This window comes from Bos indicus x Bos taurus, chromosome 8 (genome assembly GCF_003369695.1).
Source record: "Bos indicus x Bos taurus breed Angus x Brahman F1 hybrid chromosome 8, Bos_hybrid_MaternalHap_v2.0, whole genome shotgun sequence".
Classification (NCBI taxonomy): domain Eukaryota; kingdom Metazoa; phylum Chordata; class Mammalia; order Artiodactyla; family Bovidae; genus Bos; species Bos indicus x Bos taurus.
Genome location: NC_040083.1, coordinates 38,990,940 through 39,013,278, shown reverse-complemented (window position 1 = coordinate 39,013,278; position 22,339 = coordinate 38,990,940). Strand labels below are relative to the sequence as shown.

Here is a 22,339-nt window from a genome sequence, read left to right as displayed (position 1 = left end):
TCAGGCCCTGCCTGACTGAGTATGAAAGAGTTCATACTTCCCTCAACTACTTGCCTTGCCCTCAACTACTACGACATGCTCACAGGCAGAATTATCAAGAACTACTCAGAACTTCATTAAGAATTATCCAGAAATTAAGAAATTCAGCTAAACTGATTACTTGATTAAAAACTATTTTTTCCACTCACATTCCAAAGTATTTATTATGGGTGAGGGGCCTGGTGCCATTCTGAGTTTTAAGACATTCCTTTCTTTCATTAAGGGCTTCCCTGGTGGCTCAGACGTTAAAGCGTCTGCCTGCAATGCTGGAGACCCAGGTTTGATTCCTGGGTTGGGAAGATCTCCTGGAGAAGGAAATGGCAATCCACTCCAGTACTCTTGCCTGGAAAATCCCATGGACGGAGGAGCCTGATAGGCTACAGTCCATGGGGTCGCAAAGAGTCTGACACAACTGAGCGACTTCACTTCACTTCACTTCACTTCATCCTGCCTGATACAAGGATAGCTATAATCTTCCTCTGCTTGATGGAAAGACTAGCAAAACCAAATCCATCCATAAGGGATATATAATTAAGATGAAATGAACAACTGACCGGGCATAGGCAAGGCATAGGAAAATAGTTAAATCCAAAACAAAGGTGAGTTTTAAAAGAGAAAGCTAGAGAAGGCTGTGGTTGTTTGAACATGTTCATTGCATTGTGGAGAAGAGTCATCACAACGCTCATTTGGCTGAAGAAGTACCTCACCCATCGGCACTCTGTAAATGATGCATCAAGTTAATTGATTTAGGCAATACACCCTATAAACTCTCCAGATAAATTCTTCCAGGCCCTGCCTGACTGAGTATGAAAGAATTCATACTTCCCTAACATTAAATGCTTTAAGAATCCACTTTTTTTTTCGGAAAATGTGGTTCTCCTAAGGAGCCCAGGAGGCAGAAGTCTTATCCAGATTGCTGTGTTTTGAGGGAGGTTGGTGAGGGGCTTGAGATACCTGTGGAAGCATTCTTCTGGGAGATAATCTTGTCAATAATCTTACTGTTAAAAAGGGATCACTTTCTACCTCTTGTGGAAACCTTTGTTTCAGCATGTACCCTGTGCTTAAAGAATTCCAGGAATGAGGCCTCCCCATGCATGAGTGGCTCTGTTTGATAAAAAGTTCTTGTGTGCAGCCAAAATAAACAGCCGCTATATAGTTTCTGTTTCTCTGATAGAATTGTGTCAATTGGGAGTCTGTAGAGGATGAGATGGCTGGATGGCATCACCGACTTGATGGACGTGAATTTGAGTGAACTCCGGGAGATGGTGATGGACAGGGAGGCCTGGCGTGCTGCGATTCATGGGGTCGCAAAGAGTCGGACACGACTGAGCGACTGAACTGAACTGAGACTAAGATTCCTGAGTATGATGCTAAATTGCTGTGCATACAAACACTCATTCACTTGTCTGTTCAGCACACAGTTGTAAGGACCAAATCAAGTGCAGTCCACCTTTTTCATCCAAAGGGCTCTACAACCCTATGTATATGGCCAGCTATGCTATGCCACTTTACATAATGGACTTGAGTATCCCTGGATTTTGGTATCTGCAGACAATCCTGGAACCAATACCCTGCAAGATACCAGGGGATGACTGTACAAAGAGCTCCTGTTCTAGCCTTGAAGACATCACCTTGTAAACAGTGGGAGCTGTTGAAGTCTTTTAAGCAGGAGTGACATGGTTTAGGTTTGATTATTCAGTTTTCAAGAGATTGTTCTGCCTGCTAGGTAAAGGGATGGTTAATCCAATAGATATGAACTGAGTGCCTCCTTATTGCCAGACTGTGCTTAGGGCTGAAGGCATAGCAGTAAGCAAACAGACAAAGATCCCTGCCCTTTGAGTGATTATATTATAATGGAAGACAGCAGGTAATATTAATAATACAATAAAACAGGTACATTATATGGTAAATTCAATGGTAACAAAAGTTTTGGGAAAGAGAGACAGACAAGGAAAATTGGAAATGCTGGGGACGGGGGGAGGTGGTGCTGTTGCAATTTTATATAAGGCAGTCTCACTAGAAAGAGCAAAGAAAACATCCAAGGGCGGGGATAGGCACACTGGCAGCAAGATCCACTCTTAAAGGGGTGGGTGTGAGGAAGGTATTGCACAGGCTGGAAGTGGGCTCAGGGCCATTTGGTCAGGGAAGTCTAGCATCCCAAAGACACAGATTGTAATGGGTCATGCGGTAAGGTCAAGGGCTCCAGATAATACCTCTCAGCCCAGCAAACACCCCACACTGCAGAAGGGGCATGGCCACAATAGGGTTTTCTAAAGCATGGCAGGAGGGGCTTAACACAGAGGCCTCTCTTATTTGGGTTATTGGAAGGACTTATGATTTTATTCTCAGTGAAATATTGAGCCACCAAAATGTTTTGAGCAGACATGATTCAACTCATATTTTTAAAGACTCGCTCTGGTTCCTGTGTTGAGAATCACCTGTAGGAAGCCAAAGTTAGAATCACCATGAGAGACAGTGATGGCTGAGATTGATACATTAATAGAGGCAGTGAGATGTGGTCAGATTCTGGATATATTTTAAATAACGGCTTATAGCATTTATTCATGAATCAGATGTAGGTGAGAAAACATAGGAATCAAGGATGACTCCAAGATTTGTGACCACTAGAGAAGGATGGAACAGAAGGAAGCAAGACTAGAAGGTAAAAATGGCATGAGGAGGCTATGCTGTGGTGTAAGGAAAAATGATGTGAAGCTGAATTAAGGTGATAGTAGGGCTGTGGGAAGAAGAGGCATCATCAGGAAGTATCCAGGAAGTAGAATTAATAGGACTGAGGGATGGACTGAATGTGTAAGATGAGAGATGAGTAGGTTTAAGATGACCTCCCAGGGTTCTGGCTTGAAGTAAGAGTTATTATTACTGACTCTTTATGGAAATGGAATACAGAAGTTTTTATAAACTATCTAAGGTCTTGAAAGTGAAAGTGTTAGTCACTCAGTTATGTCTGACTCTTTGTGATCCCATGGACTATAGCCTGCCAGGCTCCTCTGTCCAAGGAATTCTCCAGGCAAGAATAATGAAGTGGGTAGTCATTCCCTTCTCCAGAGGATCTTCCCAACCCAGGGATTGATCCTGCGTCTCCTGCATTGCAGGCAGATTCTTTACCATCTGAGCCACCAGGAAAGAGGCTAATAATTGGTAGACTCAGAATTTGAACTCAGGATGTTCCTGACATTAGAACCTGAACTCTTAATCATTGCATGGGGCACATTATCCTTAGATGAAAGACTTCTGGTTGGAAAGTACCTTTATGACAGTGACTCTCTCTTAGTTGGCTCAAGGAAGCAGTGTGCAAGGAAAGTCCCCTTGGATGGGGAGGGAAGAAGGGGAAGTTAGAACCAGTATTGGGTGAATCCGGAGTCCTTTCTGTCGCCAGAACTATATGCTACATGCTATCCTTTTGTATTCTAGAAACAAAAATGCTCAGAAAGTGCTAGGCTACAGATGCAGCTTAAAATGATATCTTTTCTGGATATATTTGCATTTACAATAAGGAAGAGAGTTTTCAAGTCCAGCAAAGGTGTGTCTTGAGCATTTCTTGCTGGAAAGCACTAGATTTTGTTCCCAGTTGTTCAGTTCAGTCGCTCAGTCATGTCCGACTCTTTACGACCCCATGGACTGCACCATGCCAGGCCTCCCTGTCCATCCCCAACTCCCAGAGTTTACTCAAACTCATGTCCATTGAGTCGGTGATGCCATCCAATCATCTCATCCTCTGTCATCCCCTTCTCCTCCAGCCTTCAATCTTTCCCAGTATCAGGGTCTTTTCCAATGAGTCAGTTCTTCACATCAGGTGGTCAAAGTATTGGAGCTTCAGCATCAGTCCTTCCAATGAATATTCAGGACTAATTTTCTTTAGGATGGACTGGTTGGATCTTCTTGCAGTCCAAGGGACTCTCAAGAGTCTTCTCTAATACCACAGTTCAAAAGCATCAATTCTTCAGCGCTCCGCTTTCCTATAGTATGACTATATGCGTATGGTATGACTATCATACCCAGTTGTTACCTGCTGTAATATCTCCCTCCCTAAATTAAAAACAAGAATACAGACCCCTGTGGACCTTGCATTCCCTTCTAGCTACTGCCTCATATCTCTTCCCCTTTTTATAGCACTGTTCTCTAAAAAGTTGCCCGTATTCTGTTGCCTCCACTTCCTTACTTCCTATTTTTATCTGTATGAAGTCTACTGATACTGTGCTTACCCGGGTCATCCGTGACCTTCATACTACTAAATCCAGTGCTCAGGAGCATTTGGCTCAACTGATAACTCCCTCCTTCTATGTTTTAAACTCTAGGTTTTATTATTATTATTTTTTTAATTTTTGTTCATTATTTTATCTGTTATTTTATTATTATTTACTAGTGGTGAAGCCAACAGATCAGGTGACTGTAATTGAAAAAATAGTTTGTTATAGTCACAGATGCCAAGAGAAAAGGGGCATGCCACACCACAGAGGGACATACAGGCAAATACCAGTGTTGCACAGGAGGTAGAAGGAGAGGGGGGCAAAGTGGGCAGGAGCCCTCACTGTGGTTTCCATAGGAAGGAATTGGGCTAGTTTGAATAATCTGTTATTTGGCCCTAGGGTGATCAGAGCAGATACATATAAAGTGGCCCAGAGTGTGAAAGCCCCAAAAGGAGGTGATTAGAGGTAGGGCTCTGGATAGGTTGATTTGCATATGAAATAGGTAAGTTGTTTACTCTCTCTAGGAATTGGCTAATCCTGAGGAGGCAGTCCTTCTAGAGTCAACAAGACTCCAGATGTGAAAGCATCAGAATATAGAAAATAAGAGATGCTTAATTTGCCTTTATACCCATTCTCCCAGTTCGCTTTGTTAGTATTCCCCTCAAAGACCCATAAATGTTGGAATGCCCCATATCTCAGTCCTTTGACAGTGTCCCTTCTCTCTCTCTCTCTTTAGGAGACACCATGCAGCACTATGGCTTTAAGTAACACTTAGGCATTAATGACTCCCAAATGTGTATCTCTGTCCAAATGTGTATCTCTGTCCTAAACTTTGGACCACCAGTTGTCCGCCTGCCTACTAAACATCTTTACTTGGAGTCTAATAGTCATTTCAAACCAAAGATATTCCAAATACAGTTCTTGATTTCTGCTCTCAAATCTGCTTCTTTCTTAGTTTTCTGCTTTTTAATAGGTATCTCCATTCCTAATGACTCAAGCCCCAAACCTAGAAATTTTCCTAGATTTATTTACTTTTGTTAAACTATATTTACAACCTGTCAGCAATTCCCATCAAATCTTCTTTAAAAATATAGAATACTTAAATAAATGGAAAAACATGCTGCATTCATGGATTAGAAGACTTAATGTTATAAAAATGGCTGTATTCCCCAATAGACCTACAGATTTAGTGCAATCCCTGTCAAAATTCCAGCTGCTTTCTTGTGTGGAAATGGACAAGTTTTTCCTAAAATTCACATGGAAATGCAAGAGAGCAAGAATAGCCACACATCAAATAATAATAAAAGTAAAGTCTTAAAAAAAGAAAAGCAAGTTTGAAGATTCACATTTCCCGATTTCAAAACTTACTGTAAAGCTACCACATAATGAGCAATCTGTGGTACAAACATAAGACAGACATTTATATCAATGGAATAGAATTGAGATTTCAAGCTAAGCCCATGCATTTAAGGTCAGTTGATTTTTGGTGAGGGTGCTATGACAATTCAATGGAAAAAGAATACTGTTTTAAACAAATTGTGCAGAGATAATTGGATGTCTACGTGCAAATGAATGAGTGAAATCTTACCTCACACCATTGACAAAAATTAACTCAAACTGGGTTAAAGATGTAAATAAAAGAACTAAAGCTGTGAAAAATTCTCAGAAGGAAACATAGATGTAAATCTTTGTGACCCTGGGTTAGGCAATGATTTCTTAGAGATGACACCTAAAGAACAAGCAATTAAAAGAGAAAGTTTTAGACAAAACTAGCCTTCATCAAAATTAATTTGTACGTTACAATTAAATTAAAACATCTGTGCTTCGAAGAACTCCATCAAGAAACTGAAAAGACAATCACAGGATGGGAAAGAGCCATTGCAAATCATATATTTGATAAACAGTTTGACAGTTTCTGGGAAAGTTAAATACAGAGTTACCATTTAACCAAGCAGTTCCACTCCTATATGTACACTCAAGTGATTCAGAAACATATCTATACAAAAACTTGTAAATGAATGTTCATAGCAGCATTATAGCCAACAAATGGAAACAACTCAAATATCTATCAACTGTTGAGTGGATAAGAAAGATGTGGTGTGAATACACACCGATAGAATAATCAGTTCAGTTCAGTTCAGTCACTTGGTCGTGTCCAACTCCTTGCAACCCCATGAACTGCAGCACGCCAGGCCTCCCTGTCCATCACCAACTCCCAGAGCCCACCCAAGTTCATGTCCGTTGAGTCGGTGATGCCACCCAACCATCTCATCCTCTGTCATCTCCTTCTCCTCCTGCCCTCAATCTTTCCCAGCATCAGGGTCTTTTCAAATGACTCAGTTCTTCACATCAGGTGGCCAAAGTATTGGAGTTTCAGCTTCAACATCAGTCCTTCCAATGAACACCCAGGACTGATCTCCTTTAGAATGGACTGGTTGGATCTCCTTGCAGTCCAAGGGACTCTCAAGAGTTTTCTCCAGCACTACAGTTCAAAAACATCAGTTCTTCAGCGCTCAGTTCAGTTCAGTTCAGTCACTCAGTCGTGTCCGACTCCTTGCGACCCCATGAATCACAGCATGCCAGGCCTCCTTGTCCATCACCAACTCCCGGAGTTCACTCAAACTCACATCCATCGAGTTGGTGATGCCATCAGCTTGTCATAAAAAGGAATGAAGACTGGTAATGCATTACAACACAGAGGAGTCTTGAAAATAATATGCTCAGTGAAAGAAGCTAGACACAAAAGACCACATATTGTATGATTCTATTTATATGAAATAACCAGAATAAGCAAGTTTATAGAGACAGAAAGAAGGTTAGTGGTTGCCAGGGACTGGAGGAAGAGGGAAGAAGAATTGGGGTGTTTCAGCTAATGGGCATGGGGTTCCTTTTTGGAGTGATGAGAATAATCCAGAATTGGATAGTAGTATGGGTTGCACAGTTCTGTAGAATATACTAAAAACCACTGAGCTATACCACTGAATCATCTGTGTCTTAAATATATATGTATACACACACATAATCCTCTATTGTATGGTATGTCAATTATACTCCAATAAAGCTGTTAAAATTTTAATAATTTAAAGGGCAAATTTTTAAAGTTCAATAAATGTTTTAAATGTATAAATGGAAAAAACCTTCAACAGACCACCTCTCATCTCCACTGGCCCCACTACTCTGGTCTAAACTATCATCATCTCTGCAAAAAAATTCCTTACTGATCGTTCTGCTTCCAATCTTGCCCGTCCCACTCTCCTTTACAACAGTAGTCTATTGTCTACACCAAAACTAAGTCTTCTTTTAAAAATGTAAATGAGGTCATGTCATTCTCCTGATCCAAATCCTTCACTGGCTTTCCATTGTACACGGAGCAGCTCTGCTTTTACCTGATTCAGATGTATGGCGCTGTCTGATTAATTCCCCTTGAAGAAATGCTTCCAAGGCCAATAAAATTTAAAAGCCTCTTTGAAGACAAAGAAGTTGACAGTGTTATACCCTGTCTCTTTTACTTTAGCTGTGAGAAGTCCTTAAGTGGGAAAGTTTGTGAGCTTTGACAACTTTACCTGCTCAGTCAACTAGCAAATATTTATAGAGTATCTAGCTCTGTTCCCAGAGTTGCAGTCCAGCTGGAAATGATGGTGTACAGTATCCATTTGATGAACAAGACTGATTTTCAAAGGCCTACACTGAAACTATGGAAGAAACAAAGAGGTGCAGATAACCAGCTTTTGTGGTTATCAGTCACGAGGACTGGTTCATACTCAGAAAAGGTTGCAAGAAAAGGAAGAAGGGCTTCTAATTTGGATCGACAGAGTGCCTCACTTCTTCTTACCCTATCTCTCATCTCCTCTAGGCAATCAGCCTTTAACTTTTCTTCCTAGCTCTACTCTACTATGGTCTGCTGCCTCCCCAAAGATTTGTTTACCAGTCATTTCATTGTTTTCAGGAGTGAGCAAATGACCAGATCATGAGATCCAGTAAAACTGCTGAAGGCTCTGAGACTTTCAATTGTCTGTTTCAGATCCGGTACAGAGCATGTTCCTCCTACTAATTTTGAGCCTGGGACTGCAGCTTCAACAGACAGTAGGTAAGAAAAGTCAAAGGCTGGGGAGGGTCCTGAGAAAGGAACAGATGATGACCCCTAGCTGAAGATGAGGATGAGAATGTGGTCCTTGGGCTAAAGGCTTTCTTTAAGAGAAAGGGTGATTACCGGCTATGACAAGCGCAGTCAAAAGAATGGTGCCCAGGGTGGCTTGTGCACACCTGTTTCCCTATCTTACAGAAACAGGGACTGATAATATTGGTCCATCTATCCCCACTCTCCAGTAAACATAGTAACAAGATGACAAGACCATTCAGACCATCATTGCTGAAATGACCCAAGAGAACACGGGTTAAGTGTCCTGAAAGATGAGATGTCAAGCAGCTGTTCTTTTCTCTTCTGTCAGAGACACTTCCTCTATTAAAAAGCAACAGTAGCAGCCATTGGTCATTCACACATTAATGTGGGTTACTTGAATTGGGAAATCAGAGTCTTCCTTGCATCTAAATGAAAAATGAACCTTAAGCTATGCCTTTGGATTTTGAAGAAAGATACTCTGCTCGAGGGTATAGATGGCAAGGAGGAAAGCAGTTTCAGAGTTTCACTTTCCTGAGGAAGGCAGTTCAGACCATTCACGTGTTCAGTCAGGATCATGAGTGCTTTATAGTGGTGAACACCAGTACGTAAGAGAGGAAGACAGAGATGGACACAGGGAATTAGGTCCTCTGTAATAGCAGGCCCAATCCCATGGGAAGTCATCCAACATGCTGCCTTTGACTGAGAAAGAATGCCTTTGTTGGCACTGATAAATTTTTGAGGAGCTTTCCCCTCTCTTCCAGGTGATCCCAGTAGAATTCCTCCCCCTCCCTGCCCAGCAGGGTCTAGCACTAGAGTCATTGACTTGGGGCCATCTTTGGAGAACACCCCAATATTCTGCTTACTCCAGCCCTGCCCTTGCAGTGGCAGCTGAATGAACACTTGATATTTCCTTCCTAAGGGATCCTGGCCAGCTGGGATTTTTGGAGACAGGTGTGAAATTAACTCTTTCCTTATATGAATGCTCTGTGGATGGTCTACTGTGTTATCTGTAAAATAATTTAAAGTGTGAAGTGAAAAGCTATCAGAAAATATTTTCATTTTAAAATTACTAATTTTTAAATTGACATAAAAATTTATACTTTTTTAAATAAAAGCATCTATGAGTTTTGACATATGCATAATCATATAGCCACTTGCCAGGTGGCTCAGTGGTAAAGAATTCACCTGCCAATGCAGGATACATAGGTTTGATCCCTGGGTCAGGAAGATGCCCTAGAATAGAAAATGGCAGCCCGTTCCAGTATGCTTGCCAGGACATTGCATTGACAGAGGAGCCTGGTGGGCTACAGTCTATGGGGCCGCAGAATTGGACATGACTGAGCACACACGCTCACACATAGTCATATAGCCACTACCACAATCAAGACCCAGAACGGTTCTGTCACCAAACAAACAAAAACTGTCCCTCAACCGCCTCCCAACTCTATCCTATAGTTTTAAATTGTCCAGAATGTTATATAAATGGGATCATTTTTAGACATACCTTTTGTCTGGCTTTCACTTATCACAGTGCATTTGAGATTTATCCATATTGTTATATGAATCAGTAGTTCATTTCTTTTTGTTGCTGATTAGTATCACACTGTCTGTATGCACCACATTTTGTTTATTCATTTTCCAGTTGAGGGACTTTTGGGTTGTTTCCTGTTTTTGGCAATTATAAATATAGTTGCTTTAAACATTTGTATATAGGTTTTTGTGGAAGCATAGTTTCATTTCACTTGGGTGAATACCTAGGAGTGGGATTGCTGAGACATACATTAAGTATATATTTAACTTTATAAGAAACCATCAAGCCGTTCTTAGTATCTATACTGTTTTTGCATTCCTGCCAGTAAAGTATGAGAGTTCCAATTGTTCCACATCCTTGACATCACTTGGTATTGACATTGTCATTTTTGTTTTTAAAGACATTCTAATAGGTGTACAGAAGTATCTCATTGAGGTTTAATCTGCCTTTCCCTAGTATCTGGCAATGATAAGCATATTTTCATGTACCTATTGCCCATCCATATATCTTCTTAAGTGCATATCAAATCATTGACCATTTTTAATTGGGTTATTTTCTTATTTTTCAGTTTTGAGAGTTTTTTATGTATTCTGGATACAAATTCTTCATCAGATATGTGATATGCAAATATTTTCTCCTAGTCTGTGGTTCATCTTTTCATTCTCTTAACAGTGTCTTTTGCAAAGGAGAGATTTTAATTTTGAAGCTATCCAATTTATCAAATTTTTTCTTTGATGGCTAGTCATATCTAAGAATTCTTTGCCTAACCCACGACCTGAAAGATTTTCTCCTATGTTTTCTTCTAAACATTTTATAGTTGTACATTTTACATTTAGGTTTGCCATCCACCTTCAGTTGATTTTTGTGTAGTATACAAAAATTTTTGTGAAGTGTAGATTGGGATTTTTCTTTTTGGTATATGGACATCCAGTCGCTCCAGCCCCATTTGTTCACTTATTGAAAAGACTGTCTTTTTTCTATTGATTGCCTTTGCACCTTTGTAAAAAAAAAAGGCAATTGGCTCTTTGTGTGAGTCTTTTTCTGGGCCCTCTGTCTGTATTATTGATCTATGTATATATGCTTTCACTCATATCACTCTCTTATTACTGTAGCGTTGTAGTTCAGTTTTTTTTTCTTATATTTTCATTTCAAAACCTAAGGCATCTTGTAACTTAGACGTATTCAAGAAAAATATTTATTTTTGTACTTCATCATGTCTTGGAAGAAAAAGTAACCCCAATCTTATGTCTCTCATTGATGCTTCCTTCTTTCTTCATCCATCTGAGAAGAATAAAACTCAAGAGGCACATGGCCATGGTGATGCTGACGTCACTCTAGGACAGGGACCACACCCTGGGTCATTCTGTCTAGGTTATAGCCGGCCTTCAAAACTACATCTGCTGACCCCTGAGATATACAAAGCAGAAAAATCAGGTTGGGGAAGGGATTTCAAGTAGACAAGATGTCTCATGCAGCATTCTTGCAAAAAGAAGTGCATGAGTCAGGTGTCCAGAGCAGCATCTATCCAGAACCAGGAACTAGAGTTTTCTGAGGACTGGCTGTGTAAAGCAATCCCCTCTCACCTCCCCGCCTAGACCCATCCTCACTTTTCAAATCCCTTAGGTAGGAAGTCTGTAAGCATTTAAGTTTCTGTTAATGCAGAAAAAAAGTATAAAATTAGCTTAAAGAGGACGCTATCTTGGGAGTTAATGCAAATAAATTGTTTTGTGTTTCCTGGAGATATGACAGGTGCTGACTCCTGATTGCAAATAAAATGCAAACTTCTCCCAAGAACTTTCAAAAAGGCTCTAGCATTACTCAAGCCAGCTATTTTCATCTGTCTAAAGAACCTTCATGTATTAATTTTTCATGCTGTAGCCACATCCTTCACCCTTTAATTTAGTCAAGACGACCAAATGAATATTTCGTCTGCCTAGTTTTGCAGTTGTGGAAACTTTTTCAGTGTTCTCCTTTGTCTGATGACATCAGGAGTTCAGTGCTACATTGAAGTTTAGTTTTATAACCATGTGACATATGAAATAGAACACAAATGTCTTTTACTTAGTATAAAGCTGGAAAGTATATCTGTTTCATTAATGTATGTAGTATACACAGGCCAGTAGATATATAGTCATATCTGTTAGAAGTACATGCTTTCAGGGCACAGAGATATGAATGTGAATTCCAAGTCCATGAGCTCCCACTTTTTTACTTTGGGCGAGTTGCATCTTTTCTTTAAGCCTCAGTTTCCCCATCTGTGAAATGAGTGCAGTGACTCCAGTCTTGCAGCTTTGGGGACATCAAATGAGATGTACAGTTTAGCCTAGTGTCTGGTTCATTGTGTTTAATAAATGTTAACTGTTACTCTATCTTACACAACAGACCAAATACAAACCAGTGTTATAACTCTGTTTCTTAAATGTTAATATGCATTTGAATCCCCCAGCCTTGTCAAAATGCAGGTTCTGCTTCTTTAGTCCTGGGAAGGGACTGGGATTCTGCATTCCTAACTAGCTGCCTAAGAAAACTGAGAACAACACTTTGAATGGTTTCTCAATGCTCCTTGCACATTAGAAACTCCCAGGAAATTATTTTTAGTTGATGCTGGCCTCACGAAATGATTAGAATTTAATTTTATAGGATACAAAGTGGGGTCTGAGCATGTTTTAAAAGCTTCCCAAGCTGATACCAACTATGGCTAAGGTTGAGGCCCTCTCATTAGTGACTCTAATATGCAGCCAAGCTTGAGAAAAACCTCTTCACAGAATTGTTTGCAAAAGTGTTTTGATTTCCTCTGTAATTTACAATAAGTAAGATGGCTCAGAGGGTAAAGCGTCTGCCTGCAATGCAGGAGACTTGGGTTCTATCCCTGGGTCGGGAAGATCCCCTGGAGAAGGAAATGGCAACCCACTCCAGTACTCTTGCCTGGAAAATCCCACGGACAGAGAAGCCTGGTGTGCTACAGTCCACGGGGTCGCAAAGAGTCAGACAAGACTGAGCGACTTCACTTTCACTTTCAAGAATACTTTAGGATTGCAAAACTGTACTGCTTTCCTAAACTTATTTTATATCAAGTAATCAAGCTGAAAGCTTTGCATGTTTTAAAAACTTCAATTGTGGGAAAATTAGACCAACTAACAATCTTCTAGTTATTCTGAGTGACTCAGATACATGACTCATGTTTGCCAATTGCCCTTTCCTCTTGTGAATGTTAGCCAGAAAATGTCACCTGCCTGAGAGATAGCACACTTCATGCTTCCATAAAGGGTTCCATGTGTGTATATACTCTTACACTCTGTAGAAGGCAGAGGGGAAAAGCAAGCAGAAAATGGGTTTTTGTCAAAGGCCCAAACAGTGAAGAGGGGAGTTCTGCCGTATGCTGTGGGGAGTTCCAGAGGAAGTTACAGGTGTTCCTTCTCTCACGAGAAGAAGTGTAAGTGTGGTAAATAAATTTGCTAAATAAATCCAATACAGACTACACCAAAGTCCTCTGATGCTTGTTAAATCTCAGACTCAGCAACTAACTTTACCTGCAAGCCCCATTTCTCTTCCCTGTTTCTTGTTCCATCTTGTTTCTTGTTCTTCTTTTATCGTATAATAAAAGAGAAGGAAGTACTATGAAGAGAGTAAGATCAGATCAGATCAGATCAGTCGCTCAGTCATGTCCGACTCTTTGCAACCCCATGAGTCGCAGCACGCCAGGCCAACCAGTCCATTCTGAAGGAGATCAGCCCTGGGATTTCTTTGGGAGGAATGAAGAGAGTAAAAGTATAAATTTCTAAACCAGGCACATAGAAGATAGTTAATACATATTTGATGAGTGAATAAAACAGGTAGCTCTGTTTTAGGTATAAGAGGACTTAATAACAAATATTTGGAGATGATTCTAGGAATCTACTTTTAGGAGTATCCTATTACGGAGACTTGGGAGAGAGTTATTACAAGTGTTCAGGGCATTCCACAAAATGGAATCATATGGGAAATTTAGAAGCACAGTGTCTTTTTTCACATGTATCATCCCAGAGTCTTCTCAATGTGGCCAAGAAAATGCAAGCTTAATTAGCATTGTTTTATACAGAAGCACTGCCCCGACCCCCATTCTGTACCAAAAAATACCAGGCAGATGTGAACTCCTTTCTGTTAGAAAGGCACGTTCATGTTCTAGCTGTGGTTAAAACAGGGTTTGGAAGAAAGATATAAACTCATCACTTATTTTTAATAAAATTCATATTGTGCACTACACTAACAGGTGCATTGGGTGGTGATTAAGAATGCCGGTTTGTGCAATTTAGGGCAAAATGAAGTTTGATGAGAGGAAAACAGAAGTGAATATGGGTGCATGCATACTCAGTCTCTCAATCATGTCCTACTCTTTGCAAATATGGGTAGGCTCATCCTTTTTTTTCTCTTCCTCTCCTTCTTTTGTCACTTATATGTTAAACCTCTAACTAGAATTTAGTATGTGCTAGGCACTGGAGACACCAAAACAAATTCAACCTGCACTGCCTTCAAAGATTTGCAGGATGGTAGGAGGAAAATCTCCAGTCAGAAGAGAATTTCAATGTGAATCATTCGAGCAACTGAAAACCCCCAGTCTATTTTTACTGTGAAATCTGTTGTCCAGGATGGTCAGAACACCACTTTCTCAAGAACTAAAGCATGGTAGAAAAGAAAGGAACCAATGTTTGCTGACTACCTACTACCTGCCAAAATAAGCCATTTTGTGCTGTTTATCTAGTTTTCACCACACTGCTGACAGGTAGATTTAACCTTGGACCTTTGCAGATAAAGAGGCTGAGACTCATAGAGGTTTGATCAAGATCAAAGGGTTCATAATCTGGATACACTCAGAATTTGAACCCAGGTTCATCTGTCACTAAATCCCAAGCTCTTTTCATACTATGTTTTATGTGGAAGCAACCCCTTAAATAGCGTATTCTAGAAGCCATCCCCAAATATTTGTTAAATGAAAGTTTTGAATTAATTAAATGAATGGATTAATGAAGCAAGTCCTACTGAACATAATTTGATCTAATCTTCTGTCATAATTCAGAAGCTACTTTGAGATCGTACCCGCAGTCTTAATGACTCCCCATTCATTATTGATGGAAACAGCGTAATTTTGTACAGTCTCTCACAATTTATTCATGCATACACTACTTTCATTAGTTTTGCCATGTTTGACTACTCTTTGCACTATTGTTTTTATAGAATTATCTAAATCAACTGAGCTTTTATTTTTTGAACAAAACAATCTACCCCTGTGGTAAATGGAAAACCAGTATCAATGATACTAGTAAATAGAAGATATGAGCAAAAATAAATGCAATAAAAGTAAAGTGGTGCTTTAAAGTCTACCCTGATAATATCTGTCTGAGCGCTTCTTGTTTTATTAAAAGGAAAAATAACCATTGTTAGAAATGTGAAAGTCTAGTTGCAAATTGTATGTAATTTGAAAGATTGAAATAGAATTGAAGAGGGGATAAATTCTTCTCTGCATAACCCAACTCCCTTTGGGCCTTGATTCTTTCATATGTAAAATCATTGTGCATACTTCTTGAGGTATATGCCTCACATTTTGGGAACTACTGTTTCAAAAACTATAGATTTTGAAGTCAACCATCTGACTGGCTCTGAATTTTAACTTTACTAATTGTGCATCCTGAAACAAACCTCTTTGACCCAGTTTCTTTAACTATAAAACAGTAATGATTATGCATATTTTATGGTTGCATTTTCAATATTGAATAATATGGTTTAGAGTCTAGAACAGTGGCCGACACATGGTAGATATACATTAAGTATTAGTATTAGTAGAAAAGACATTTCTACAGTGGGCTTGTATGATGTAGTGGTCAAGAGCACTTGAACTTAGCAATACCTAGGTCTGATCCTGGCTGTGCAATCTTAGGCAAGTTGTTTAACCATTCTGTGTCAGTTTCATTTTCTAAAAAGAAGATGGCTCTACCTCATTGTCTTGCTGGGAGACTAAAAGAGATCATGTGTTAGCAGAGGCCCACCACCTAGTAAGAATTCAACAGTTGATAGTCGTTATTATTACTATCTTTGCGGAGAAGGCAATGGCACCCCACTTCAGTACTCTTGCCTGGAAAATCCCGTGGACGGAGGAGCCTGGTAGGCTGCAGTCCATGGGGTCGCTAAGAGTCGCACACGACTGAGTGACTTCACTTTCACTTTTCACTTTGATGCGTTGGAGAAGGAAATGGCAACCCACTCCAGTGTTCTTGCCTGGAGAATCCCAGGGACAGGGGAGCCTGGTGGGCTGCCGTCCATGGAGTTGCACAGAGTCGGCCACGACTGAAGCGACTTAGCAACAGCAGCAGCAGCTGCTGAGAGGAGGTAAAATTTGGCAGGGAATGATGTAATTTGATCCATATAAAGAAAATGAGCTTGGATCATGGGAGCAGGAGGCCAGTCAGCTGTACAGGTGAGGAGTGTTGAGAGGCAAGAGCAGGGATCAAGAATCACACTCTTCCACAAAGTGGATAGGGCAAGGGATAGAAAAGAACTTCTGCAAATGCCCAGATACTGATAGATGTCTCCTGGGAAACCGAGGTTGTATGGGTCTCCTCAGCTCCCCCACTCTGAACAGAACTGAAATGTGAAGGCAGACAGTGGGAGAATGTCTTATTTTCTGTTCAGCTTTGTTCACAGTGACCATCCCAAAGGAAATGTACATGGTAGACTACGGCAGCAATGTGACCTTGGAGTGTGATTTTGACACTGGAGGTCCTGTGGAACTCGGGATTTTAAAAGCCAGTTTGCAAAAAGTGGAAAATGATACAGTCTTGCTCAGTGAAAGAGCCACTTTGCTGGAGGAGCAGCTGCCCCTGGGGAAGGCCTTGTTCCTCATCCCCCGAATCCAGCTGAAGGATGCAGGGCAGTACCGCTGCCTGATCATCTATGGGATTGCCTGGGACTACAAGTACCTGACGCTGAAAGTCAAAGGTGAGTACTTTCAGGGACTGGAATCCACAGAGGCACCTCTCCAGTGCAGGACCTGTGTTAGCTGCAAGTAACAAGTCCACTGAAGCTAGCCCAAGCAAAAACTGGGACGATGATTATAAAGAGAAAAAGCTACCTCAGAGAAGACAAAAGCACCTGCTCAGAAGTAGTTTTTCATATCTATGTATAAAGCAATGGAGGTGAGGGTAAATAGGGGTAGAGGGAATAAAACGGGTCTAGAGAAAGCCAGGAAAATGACTCTCTGTAAGTTGGGAGGGTACCAAAGATAAGTTTTGCCTAATTCACAGGAACGATATTGGCTTGATATTATACTACTCTTTCAGAGTCCAGAGTTTTTTAAACTATGATTTGCTACCCATTAAAAGTTTAAAATATCAGTTTAAAGAGTGACAAAAGTGGGCTTTTTACCAATAAAATTAATAAATGAATAGAATTGAATATATCAGGGCATCACAAACTATTTCAGAGGGGATGTGTGTGTGTGTGTGTGTGCACGCATGCGCACACATGTGGGTGTGCATCTTGGCTTGTGGTATAATAAATTCTTTCTCACTCTGGGTCATAGTCTAAAATGTTTGGGAAATGCTACTCTAGCCTCAGTCTTATCTATTGCACAGAAAACAGCTGAAGTTCAGAGAACTGAAATGGGTAGCCTGAGGGAGCCAATTCAGTAGCTGTCTCCATTCCTCTGAGTTGAGGGCTCTCTCCACTACAACATGAGCCAAGAACCTAAATCAGAAGAGAATCTTCAAGTTGCTGTTTCTTCTGGAAAAGGTCACTTGAGCAAAGACATAACAACTATAGAAAAGTAGATTTGGCTCTGTCAATCAGCTTGTGTGTCTCAGCCTTTACTAACTGCTCTGAGGTAAACTATGTCAGTTTTCCTCTGCCACTAGACCTCAGAGGATCTCTTCTGTCTTCTGGAGAGTCTCCGAATTTTGGTCCCTAAAGACCATTGACCTTGACAGCTGTGGTGTGATTTTACAATCTGGAATAAAGAAGGACAAACTGGTATAATTAGACATGAGGGTGAATGTTGTTTTCACCTGTGACCTTGAGTGGGTTATTTCAATTTTCATCAGAGTTCAGTCGCTCAGTTCTGTCCGACTCTGTGACCCCATGGACTGCAGCACTCCAGGTTTCCCTGTCCATCACCAACTCCCAGAGCTCACGCAAACTCATGTCCATTGAGTTGGTGATGCCATCCAACCATCTCATCCTCTGTCATCCCCTTCTCGTCCTGCCTTCACTCCTTCCCAGCATCAGGGTCTTTTCCAATGGGTCAGTTCTTCTCATCAGGTGGCCAAAGTATTGGAGTTTCAGCTTCAGCGTCAGTTCTCCAATGAGTATTCAGGACTGATCTCCTTTAGGATGGACTGGTTGGATCTCCTTGCAGTCCAAGGGACTCTCAAGAGTCTTCTCCAACACCACACTTCAAAAGCACCAGTTCTTCAGTGCTCAGCTTTCTTTATAGTCCAACTCTCACAACCATACATGACTACTAAAAAAACCATAGCTTTGACTGGATGGATCTTTGTTGGCAAAATAATGTCTCTGCTTTTTAATATGCTGTCTAGGTTGGTCAGAGCTTTCCTTCCAAGGAACAAGAATCTTTTAATTTCATGGCTGCAGTCACCATCTGCAGTGATTTTGGAGCCCCCAAAAATAAAGTCTGTCACTGTTTCCATTGTTTCCCCGCCTATTTGCCATGATATGATTGGACTGGATGCCATGATCTTCGTTTTCTGAATGTTGACTTTTAAGCCAACTTTCTCACTCTCCTTTCACTTTCATCAAGAGGCTGTTTAGTTCTTCTTTGCTTTCTGCCATAAGGGTGGTGTCATCTGAATATATGAGGTTATCATAATCGGAATTTTTCTTATTTATAAAAGAATAGCAATAGTAGCTGGAGAAGGCAATGGCACCCCACCTCATGGGAAAATCCCATGGACGGAGAAACCTGATAGGCTGCAGTCCACGGGGTCGCTAAGAGTCGGACATGACTGAACGACTTCACTTTCATTTTCACTTTCATGCATTGGAGAAGGAAATGGCAACCCACTCCAGTGTTCTTGCCTGGAGAATCCCAGGGATGGGGGAGCCTGGTGGGCTGCTGTCTATGGGGTCGCACAGAGTCGGACACAACTGACGTGACTTAGCAGTAGCAGCAGCAATAGTAGCATCTACCACATAAGATTACTGTAAAAATTAAAAGAGATAACGTAAAAAACTGAGCATGATGCCTGGCATATGGTGGGTGTCCAGAGATTTGGTTCAAAGACCCTCAGTTCCCGCAAGGATAGTGCCCTCTTACACATCAACTAACAGTGAATCATCAAGAAAGCCCTGAGCCTGGATGTAACCTCCTTCTACCTTTACTGCATTTTCTACAATCAGCTGGGAGGAGCTCCAGACATTGACATTAGTCTGAGTTTAATCAATGGTTGGAGAGAGAGCTCAACATCCTCATGATCTCCTAGTGTCCTTGGATATCTACACCCCAAAATCACTGCCCCGTGTTTGTTGATCTTTGTGGGCATGCTTTAATGCATGTAGGGTCTTTGGGCAATTTGATACCAGTCCCAGTCTTTCTTGCTCTGGCTGAGGGGTGTCCCTCATCCATGGAAAGGCACTCTGCCTGCTTCCTCACCTAGATCAGGGATGACTTGACAGGATGACTCAAACCTTAATTAATTAATTATTAATCCCTTATACCTTTAATGATTGTCCAGCTAGACTATATGGGATCACAAAGACCTTCTATGGGATGCATACACATAGACAGTTTTAGGAAATTAGTTTCTAGATTTTCATCTTCCTCAAATACTCTTTCCCTAAATTGACTGTGCCTGAGAATGTGTCTTCCAGGCAAGGCTCTTGGGGTTCCCCTAAAACACTTCCTCTTTTAATTTTGCTTTACCCACTTCATATAAAGCCTACCTCTCACCCATCATGAATATAGTGCTTTGCTCCGAGGTGTAAAAACTTCCATAGTGCCAAACAAAAGAATGACTGGAAATATTGATATCTTACCAAATTGTAATGACTAACAAATCCTTCAGCAAACCAGGAAGTATCAAATTCTCTGTTTTCAGAAAAATTGAAGGAGTCCCTAATACAGTTAATAGCTAATAAAAAAAGAAATACTTTTGTTATATAAATCATAAGGCTTTCAAAGAATGAAATATTACTATAACTGAACTCCTTCCATGCCCACCTATTTATTCATATGAGCATGATTCCTTAGCACTTATAGCTACAAAAAAATGAAAAACAGAAATAGAATTGATTCTGAAGATTGTCTCATTCCAACTTTTAAGTCATTTGTGTCCTCATGCACAGATAGAAAATGAGAATCCCATCCATACCATTAAGAGATACCTTTCCAGTAAACTTTTCTTAAGTTTAATAATTGTCAATATTCATAATATTTGTTTTGATTTTACATGTGCTGATAATAATGGAAACTAGACCTCAATGCTGAAGAAAAATTTGAACACTTAAAGCCTCATTGTCACAAGAAAAAAATTTAATTTCAATAGCTATTCATTTTTGTTATTGCAAAGAAACAAAAGGATAACCACCAAAGGAGTGATCAAACATGTTGCATTAGGATAAAATTCTGTAGAAGTGGAATGGGAACTGATATTTAAGGAATATTAATAGAAAGAAAAGTTCTGACCATTTATTTTTATTTTTTTATGAATATATTTATTTATTATTTATTGGCTGCACTGGATCTTTGTTGCCATATGTGGACTTTCTCTAGTTGTGGTGTGTGGGCTTCTCATTGCAGTGGCTTCTCTTACTGTGGAGCACAGGTTCAAGGCACATGGGCTTCAGTAGTTGTGGCTCACAGGCTTAGTTGCTCTGCCGCATGGGGGATCTTCACAGACCAGGGGTCAAACGGGTGTCCCCTGCATTGCAAGGAGGATTCTTAACCACTGGACCACCAGGGAAGCCCTGTATTTTTCAGTGGATGGTGGTGTGTATTAAAGACACCTTCTTGGATATCAAGGTGATGTTGGATACATTTGTGAATGAGTGAAATGCCTTAATGAAAATATGTGTTCATAAAATGCTAAACATTATATATTTTTCCAATATAGAAACCTATGAAATATTCCAAGAATAAACTTAATAAATATGTGAGAGGGAGCACACTACATCACAATTGTTTTAGGAGGAATGCAAGCAAAAAGGGAAAAAAAAAAGGAGGTTGAAGTTAAGCACCTAAGGATATTCTGCCCTAATTGGGGGTCTCTGAAAGAAACAGGGGAGATCTGAGACCCCAGTTAGGGTGCACTTAAATAGAACAAGACTAGAGGGAGGATGTGTTTGTCTTTAAAATGCCTAATTTTTGGCATATACTTGAAAATAGATTTATAATATTTTCTTTGATGTCTGGACAACAGTTCATAATAAGTATGGTGAAAAGAGGATTGATTTCATAAGGACAGGAAAAAAAACACCAGATAGCATGGCTAAAGAGTTTATAAAAGTAACAGAAGGCTGCAGTTTTTGAAATGCCAGGTTGCAACCCAAGATTAGATATCTGTCAGAGGAAGGCCAAGCAGCATGATGGAAGAGGAGAGCACAGCAGCCCTGAGAAGCAAGGGATTGAGCACAGTGGCTGAGAACCGGCCTGTGCATGGATCCCAGACAGACATAGAGCAGAAGCTAAGAATAGAAGGGCCAAACCATCCTGAAGGCCTGAGCAGGCTAAGGCTTGGCAGAATTTCTTTAAATCAACAGAAAGGCCCAGGATAGAGTACAACTTCATCAAAAAGTGGAGGAATAAGGCATCATAGAGAGAAACAGCCCTCACCCTAAGAAGGGGAAGACAAACAGCATAGGGAGGAGATAGCCCAAGAGAAACATCTTCGTAGTGAAATGATGTCTGTACATTTAGCTTCTAGACCCAGAAAAAAAAGCATTTGCTAAAATAACTTAGTAATGAGGCTAAATCTCTGCTCTGTCTTTTCTCCCTGGGGAAACAGAAGGGAATAAGGAAAGCCTGAGTTAAGAAAACAATATCCTGAATTTTGAGGGGTGGGAAAGCTCCTGGAAATTACAGACTGTTTAACCTGATGTTCCTCTCCAGGTCATTTAACAGACCAATTGAGAGCAGTCCTAAAATATTTCTTTTAATGACTGCTAGAAACCTGCCAGGACTCTTTAAATTTAAGGCATTTAAAACTACATTTTTTTCCACCTTAGTTATGGTCATTATGATGATAAAGCAGATAATACTATGTACAGTAGATAATATAGTGCTATAATATAATAATATCATATACTATATGATTCAAATGTTACTGGCAACTTTATTTCAGAAATGCTAAAGTTGCCAGTAACATTTGAATCATATAGTCAGAAATAGCAGAATAATAGAAAGCATTTAAACCAGTGGAAACTGAAATCAGAAAGTAGTAAATCTTTTAATGAAACAAA

General features: G+C 40.3%; 1 protein-coding gene across 1 annotated transcript in view; it reads left to right on the top strand.

Annotated features, from left to right (window-relative positions):
- Positions 1-22,339, top strand: part of PDCD1LG2 (programmed cell death 1 ligand 2) — a 63,156-nt gene that overhangs the window by 5,355 nt on the left and 35,462 nt on the right. The window contains exons 2-3 of the mRNA XM_027549336.1: positions 8,269-8,334; positions 16,562-16,867. Of these exons, the coding sequence (XP_027405137.1) occupies positions 8,269-8,334; positions 16,562-16,867 (372 nt within the window). The remainder of the gene's footprint in view (positions 1-8,268; positions 8,335-16,561; positions 16,868-22,339) is intronic.